General features: G+C 57.4%; 1 protein-coding gene across 2 annotated transcripts; it reads left to right on the top strand.

Moving 5' to 3' along the window:
• Window positions 1-796: 796 nt before the first annotated feature.
• LOC124700098 (FT-interacting protein 3-like) lies at window positions 797-4,132 on the top strand. 2 transcript variants are annotated; one of them, XM_047232284.1, is made up of 2 exons: window positions 797-1,390; window positions 1,484-4,132. In XM_047232284.1, the coding sequence occupies exons 1-2, from the start codon at window positions 946-948 to the stop codon at window positions 4,096-4,098; spliced, it is 3,060 nt and encodes a 1,019-aa protein (XP_047088240.1). In that variant the 5' UTR covers window positions 797-945; the 3' UTR covers window positions 4,099-4,132. The 2 variants fall into 2 exon arrangements, with proteins under 2 accessions (XP_047088240.1, XP_047088239.1); XM_047232283.1 differs by having other exon boundaries at window positions 797-4,132.
• Window positions 4,133-8,067: the final 3,935 nt, after the last annotated feature.

The raw sequence follows: 8,067 nt of genomic DNA, 5'->3' as shown, positions 1-8,067 counted from the left end.
TATATGGTTGTCTATGAAACTGAGATTTGGTGTGGGTTATATTCTGATAGGTTGCGGATGAACAACGTAGAACGAGAAGAGAGTGATGTCACATTGTTTGAGATAGAAGGCATACCCGTGGTTATCTTATTCGAGATAGAAGGCATATCCGTGGGTATCTTATTCGAGATAAAAGGCATATCCGTGGTTTTTCTTATTATTTCAATAATAACTATTATTAGGTGATAAAAATAGCCTTAGATTGGATTGGTAGAAATCATACCCACGAGATTTGTAACCAAAAATAGCTCTGCGGCCATTATTCGCATTATACTGTTTCTAGTGTTTAGGTGCTTGTCTATACAATTAGTACTCCTCGAAACTTTGTGTAAATTCACTCGTTTGCCTATTTTGGGTCGGATAGAGTAGAGTGTAGGGTGCAAAGTAAAACACAAAAATAAACGCAGAGAAACAAGTGCCGATGAGGCCGGCATTGCGGCACACGATTCCCCTGGCCGGGGGTTCCCGCCGCCGCCGCCGCCATTGCCGGTTTGTGTCGCGTCAATGCCGTTGCCGTTAAAAACCACGTCACACTATCACGCTCACACCTCCCGTCCCCGGCGACCAATCCGATGCCGCTTTCTGCCGCTCCACTACTGGACAATGCTCCGTGCCCGCAGGCGTCCCTTCCACGTGGCGTCCACCTGCGTCGTACGTGGTCCCGGGCCCACCTCTCCCGGCCGTTGCCCCCTTTTAAACCCCCGTCTCCCCCCTCCGCCTCTCCCCACTCCCGGTTTCTCCTTCCGCTCCCCACTCCCCAACGGTCACATTTTCTCCCTCAACTCCCAACTCCCATCGCCCTCACGACACCCGCCGGATTTCTTTCCCGAGAATCCAGCTGCCTTTCCCCAAAGAAGCTTCCAGGATCCGATCGATCGAGAGCAACCCAAGCTAGCCACCTTCGCCATGGTGGAGGAGGGCGCGCGGCGGCGCGTGGTGGTGGAGGTGTGCAACGCGCGGAACCTGATGCCCAAGGACGGGCAAGGCACGGCCTGCGCCTACGCCGTCGTCGACTTCGACGGCCAGCGCCGCCGCACCGCCACGCGGCCCCGCGACCTCAACCCGCAGTGGGGCGAGCGGCTCGAGTTCCTCGTCCACACCCCCGGCGCCATGGCGTCCGAGACGCTCGAGCTCAACGTCTACAACGACAAGAAGGCCATCGCCGCTTCCGGCGGCGGCGGGGGCCGCAAGAGCGGCGGCACGTTTCTGGGGAAGGTCAAGGTGGCCGGGGCCTCCTTCGCGAAGCAGGGGGACGAGACGCTCGTCTACTACCCGCTCGAGAAGCGGTCCGTGTTCTCCCAGATCAAGGGCGAGATCGGGCTCAAGGTTTGGTTCGTCGACGAGCCCCCGCCAGCCCCTCCTGCGGCGGAACAGAAGGGCGATGCCCCGTCTGAGGATAAGAAGGAGGCGGCCGACGACAAGGGCAAAGATCCCGCTGCCGCCGCTGCTGCTCCTGCGGCCGAGGAGAAGAAGCCCGACGCGGCGCCCCCCGCGGAAGAGAAGAAACCGGAGGAGTCCACCGCCAAGCCGGAGGACAAGAAACCCGAGAACAACGGCAAGAAGAAATCCCCGGAGAAGGGGAAGAAGGACGGCGAGAAGCCGAAAGACGAAGCGAAACCCAAAGACGACAACAAGAAGGAGGCAGCAGCAGCAGCAGCAGCAGCAGCGCCTGCTTCCCCGTCCAAGGCCCCGCCGCCGTCGCCGTCGAAGATGCAGCTGGCCACCGCGGGGGTCGCGGGCGACCTCGAGATCCGCCCGCAGACCGCGGCCGAGCGGAGCATGGCGGCCTCAGGCGGCGGCAGCGCGTCGTACGACCTGGTGGACCGCGTGCCGTACCTCTTCGTCCGACTGCTCAAGGCCAAGCACCACCATCAGGACGGCGGTAGCAAGCAGCCGCTGTACGCGCAGCTGTGCATCGGCGCGCACACGGTGCGGACGGCGTCCGCGGGGGAGTGGGACCAGGTGTTCGCCTTCCACAAGGCCAGCCTCACCGCGTCGTCGCTGGAGGTCACCGTGCACGAGGAGGCCAGGAAGCCGGAGAAGGAGGGCGAGCCCACGCCCGAGGACGCGAACCTCGGGTTCGTCTCCTTTGATCTGCAGGAGGTGCCCAAGCGGTCGCCGCCCGACAGCGCGCTCGCGCCGCAGTGGTACACGCTCGAGGGCCACGCGGCCGAGGATGGCGCGGCGGCCTGCGACGTGATGCTCGCCGTGTGGGTCGGCACGCAGGTGGACGAGGCGTTCCAGGAGGCGTGGCAGTCCGACTCTGGTGGCAACCTGGTGCACACCCGCTCCAAGGCGTACCTGTCCCCGAAGCTCTGGTACCTCCGCCTCAGCGTCATTCAGGCGCAGGACCTGCGCTTGCCGTCCCCGCCGGATGGCAAGGCGAAGCAGTTCGGGCCGGCATTCCCGGAGCTGTACGTCAAGGCGCAGCTCGGCGCCCAGGTGTTCAAGACCGGCCGCATTGCGCTTGGCAGTGCGGCGGCCGGGGCGTCCAACCCGAGCTGGAACGAGGATCTGCTGTTCGTCGCCGCCGAGCCGTTTGATCCTTTTTTGACTGTTGCTGTGGAGGATGTCTTCTCCGGGCACCTCGTCGGCCAGGCGCGCGTGCCGCTGTCCTCTGTGCACCGGCGCTCCGACGACCGTGCCGAGCCGCCGTCGCGGTGGCTCAACCTGTGCGGCGACGAGGCCCGGCCGTATGCCGGGCGAGTGCACGTGCGCGTGTGCCTGGAGGGCGGGTACCACGTGCTGGACGAGGCGGCGAACGTGGCGAGCGACGTGCGCGCGGCGTCGAAGCAGCTGTCCAAGCCTCCGGTGGGCATGCTGGAGGTCGGCATCCGCGGCGCGTCCAACCTGGTGCCGATGAAGATCGCCAAGGACGGCGCGAGCGGCTCGACGGACGCGTACGTCGTGCTCAAGTACGGGCCCAAGTGGGCGCGCACGCGCACCATCCTGGACCAGTTCAACCCGCGGTGGAACGAGCAGTACGCGTGGGACGTGTTCGACCCCTGCACCGTGCTCTCCATCGCCGTCTTCGACAACGTCCGCTACAAGATCGCCGACGACGGGAAGCTGCCCAAGGACGCCCGCATCGGGAAGCTGCGCATCCGCCTCTCCACGCTCGACACCAACCGGGTGTACGTCATCAACTACGCGCTCACGGCGGTGCACCCCGTCGGAGTGCGCAAGATGGGCGAGCTGGAGCTGGCCATCCGGTTCACCTGCCCGTCGTGGCTGACGCTGATGCAGGCGTACGGGAGCCCGCTGCTGCCGCGGATGCACTACGTGAAGCCGCTCGGCCCGGCGCAGCAGGACGTGCTGCGCCACACGGCCATGCGCATCGTGTCGGGCCGGCTGGCGCGGTCGGAGCCGCCGCTGGGGCCGGAGGTGGTGCAGTACCTGCTCGACACGGACACGCACACCTGGAGCATGCGCCGGAGCAAGGCCAACTGGTTCCGCGTCGTCGGCTGCCTGTCGCACGTCGCCACGGCGGTGAAGTGGGCGCACCGGGTGCGCACCTGGGAGCACTCGCCGACCACCGTGCTGGTGCACATGCTGCTCGTCGCCATCGTGCTCTGCCCGGAGATGATCCTGCCCACCGTCTGCCTGTACCTCTTCTTGGTCCTGCTCTGGCGCTACCGCTCGCGCCCCCGCGAGCCGACGGGCATGGACCCGCGTCTCTCCCACGTCGACAGCGTCAGCCCCGACGAGCTGGACGAGGAGTTCGACGGTCTGCCCTCGGGGCGCCCCGCCGACGTGGTGCGGATGAGGTACGACCGGCTGCGCGCGGTGGCCGGGCGCGCGCAGACGCTGCTGGGCGACGTGGCGGCGCAGGGGGAGCGCATCGAGGCGCTGCTGTCCTGGCGCGACCCGCGCGCCACGGGGGTGTTCGCCGTGGTTATCCTGCTGACGGCGCTGGTGCTGTACGCCGTGCCGTTCAAGGTGCTGCTGCTGGGCATGGGGTTCTTCTACCTCCGGCACCCCAGGTTCCGCGGCGACATGCCGTCCGCCGGCTTCAACTTCTTCCGCCGCCTGCCGTCGCTGTCGGACCGGGTTCTCTAGTTGGATCGAGCCGGATCGATCAATCAACCCACGCCAACGTTTTCTTTCTTTCTTGCTGTTGAGTTAGTGATGATGTGTTGGCGTGTGCGATCCTGCTTAGTAGGATCGTTTGATTATTTGTTTGCACACATAAAGCCTCGCCTGATGAGGCTTAGTGATGCTAATCTCAATAATAAACATGGCTCCTGCCTATTGTATTGTTTGCTTCAGAATCGGGGACTCCATCGCTGTTTACTGCGATTGATGGTGGGAATCGCTTTGTGATCTCAATAATAGATTGTTTATGTGTCTTGCGTGAAGAAGACAAAAAAAAATGTTACGTGAATAGTCATGTTAAATAAAACATTAAAATTTGTCTTTATTTTTGTATGGAACATGAATAATGTTTTTTTTTACAAAAACTTGTGTACGAATATAGAATGTCTAGATATACATGCGGTTTTCATAGAATTTTCTAACATTTTGAAATGTGTTTCTACACAACGGGTTTATATGGACCCATGAGCTGAATTGGATTTTGTGCTGCCTAATGTATTCTAGGTCTAGATCTCTGTTTATTGCAATTCCAATTGATGATGTGGATTGCATGATGCTTACAAATACAAGACAAATAGGGGTACTTATAGACTTATAGTATGTGTACTGAAACATAGGGCCAGTCCACATATTTTAGGGGCTCCTTGTTGACAATGATAGAACTTTTCTAAGGCTCGATCGGGTCGGAAGAAGAGGGGGGGGGGATGCGCCCTACTCACTATCACGAGCCTACTGTAAATTAGATAGCTGCAACCAACCGCAACGCATCCACAGGGAAACAATATGAATCCAGGTGTAAGGTTACGTCCCGCGGCGGAGCTCGCGACGCCGATGAGCGCCAGACCAACTGTCACAGCAAGGCCTAGGCCCATGACCCCTCCTGCCGATGGAGCAAAAGAGACGAGGAGGGGGGCATCCTCGACTCGTGTACGCTAGCATGAGGAGGAGGAGGCTTAGGGACGATGATCTCAATAATAGAGATGTATGTTGTCTAATGTATTCTTTTCTACTGAATCTCACTATCGCGAGCCTACTGTAAATTAGATAGCTGCAACCAACCGCAACGCATCCACAGGGAAACAATATGAATCCAGGTGTAAGGTTACGTCCCGCGGCGGAGCTGGCGACGCCGATGAGCGCCATACCAACTGTCACAGCAAGGCCTAGGCCCATGACCCCTCCTGCCGATGGAGCAAAAGAGACGAGGAGGGGGGCATCCTCGACTCGTGCACGCTAGCATGAGGAGGAGGAGGCTTAGGGACGATTATCTCAATAATAGAGATGTATGTTGTCTAATGTATTCTTTTCTACTGAATCATGGTCTAGCACTCTATTTACTACAACTCCAACTGATGGTAGTATGTTGGAGTTGTAGTAAACATAAGACAAATATGAGTACTTGTAGTATGTTGTATCGAAACACATGGCTGATACACATAATTTAGGGTCTTCCCTTATTCATAGTGACAGTCCTTTCCTAGGGCTAGGGGTCCATGGCCCCCAACTCAAGAAAAATTCTTAAAGATATCTCCAATATTTATGTTAAGTTGAAAATATCACTTAAAGTTTAAGCATGATTGGTGTTTTTGGGCCCCTCGATGTCGTTGCCTAATCGACGGTACCTCGGAGGAGGGATCCTCACGAGGGGGAGAAGAAGTAGGGGCCATAGGGCGGAGTGCACACGGGACGGTGGTACGCGATTTACCCAGCTTCGGAACACTTGCACGATGACAGGGCCTACCGCCGCTTGTCCGGAATTATCCGGGCGCTTTCGCGTTGTTACAATGAGTTGTGGTTGTGCCTCTAGGGCTCCCGGGATCCGGCTTATAAAGGCGCACGGATCTAGGGTTTACATGGAGAGTCCTAGCCGGAATACAAGTTGCCTAACTACGGTACAATGTCTTGCCGTGTACGTCAAGGATACGCCTTCCTCTAAGAACGTGCTGGATCCGGATACTTCATGGGCCGTCACGGATCCGGCCTCCTTCGTAGGTCGGTTGAGATCCGGCTCCCTGTTCCTGGGCTGGACTTCATCCTCCAGGATCTACAGCAACTGGGCTGCCCGATGGGCCACATGCCTCATCACCAACTATGGGCCACCCGGGCTTGCCGGATCTAGGCCATGCCGTTGATATACCCATAAAGTATACCCACAACAGTAGCCCCCGAAGTTCTCCGAGATTCATCATTCCTCCGACTTCATTAGCTTGGATCTGAAGAGAATATCGAAGAGCTTCAAAACTTTACTTGTTTCCGGGTTCATCTGTCCGGAAAGCTTCTCGTCTTCGGAATTGGTAACGCAACGGAGATTCCGCTTTCCCCGCGCACAACTTCCTTATTTCGTGCGCTAAATTTTCAAAGATGCGAATCTTTAGCCGGAAATTTCGGGAGCGCATGGTTAAGTTACCTCCACGTCGCTTTACCGCACTTGACCTAAGACACGTGTCAACCATCCAACGGTGCGACCGTTCCGTTCCCACCGTTGGATCCGAATCCCGAATCTCCGCGCGTGGTCTATAAATACCCCGCGGCTCGGTAATTCTTCATTCTTTCACCGCACCCTCACCACTTCATCTTCCTCCTCACGCCGTGCCGCCCGACAGATCTCGACTCCGACGAGCCTTTCTCACGGGAGCTTCGCGCGTCGCCGTTCCAAGCCCCTCCTCGAACCGAAATCGCCACGGTTGATCAAGAAATCGTCTCCGCCGCCGATTCGTGGTCATCGGAGGCTCGAAACCACTAGTTCAGCGATCTCCACCTCGCCGGAGCTTCGCCGGACCGCCGCGCCATTGGCGGTACGTGCACCGGTCTCGTAGAAGAAGAAGTAGTCGTAGTGTAGATTCTCCGGTTACTCAACTTAGCTCGCATGGGTGCAGCCGGAAGCATGCCTCATGGTTCTCCTCACTGCACTGGTAGTTCTCCGAGTAGCCCGGATCCCAGTGCCGTGGAACGAATTTGCCCGGATCCCATCGCGTATCTACCACCATATGTTTCCGACATTAGGCTTGCTCAACCATTCTCTGCCCCAGTATAAGCGCATATTAGGCGTGCGTTGTAGCGCAAAGGCTGGATTCTCCGGGTAAACAAGCTGAGGGTGAGCTGGGCTCCGGAAAGAACCCACAGTGGGCGCCAACTGTCGTTGCCTAATCGACGGTACCTAGGAGGAGGGATCCTCACGAGGGGGAGAAGAAGTAGGGGCCATAGGGCGGAGTGCACACGGGACGGTGGTACGCGATTTACCCAGCTTCGGAACACCTGCACGATGACAGGGCCTACTACTGCTTGTCTGGAATTATCTGGGCGCTTTCGTATTGTTACAATGAGTTGTGGTTGTGCCTCTAGGGCTCCCGGGATCCGGCTTATAAAGGCGCATGGATCTAGGGTTTACATGGAGAGTCCTAGCCGGAATACAAGTTGCCTAACTACGGTACAATGTCTTGCCGTGTACGTCAAGGATCCGCCTTCCTCTAAGAACGTGCTGGATCCAGATACTTCATGGGCCGTCACGGATCCGGCCTCCTTCGTAGGTCGGTTGAGATCCGGCTCCCTGTTCCTGGGTTGGACTTCATCCTTCAGGATCTACAGCAACTGGGCCGCCCGATGGGCCACATGCCTCATCACCAACTATGGGTCACCCGGGCTTGCCGGATCTAGGCCATGCCGTTGATATACCCATAAAGTATACCCACAACACTCGACAATCTATGTCAAGTTTCCCCACTTGGTCACACACAATAACCTTACAAAATATTAGTATTTTGCAAGATAAATATTATTGTAATATAATAGTAAATAAATAAATCCGTATATAATTTGATTGACCCATGGTCTTTGAAATCTTGGTGAATACATTTGAAAAAACTTATTTCTATTGATAACGCATCCGCCGGAACCAAGGGAGTAGAGCATAAGAGCATCTCCAGCCGCGTCCCC

Source organism: Lolium rigidum, chromosome 3, assembly GCF_022539505.1.
Source record: "Lolium rigidum isolate FL_2022 chromosome 3, APGP_CSIRO_Lrig_0.1, whole genome shotgun sequence".
Lineage (NCBI taxonomy): Eukaryota > Viridiplantae > Streptophyta > Magnoliopsida > Poales > Poaceae > Lolium > Lolium rigidum.
Note: the sequence above shows the minus strand (reverse complement) of the source record. Positions and strands in the feature narration are given on the sequence as shown.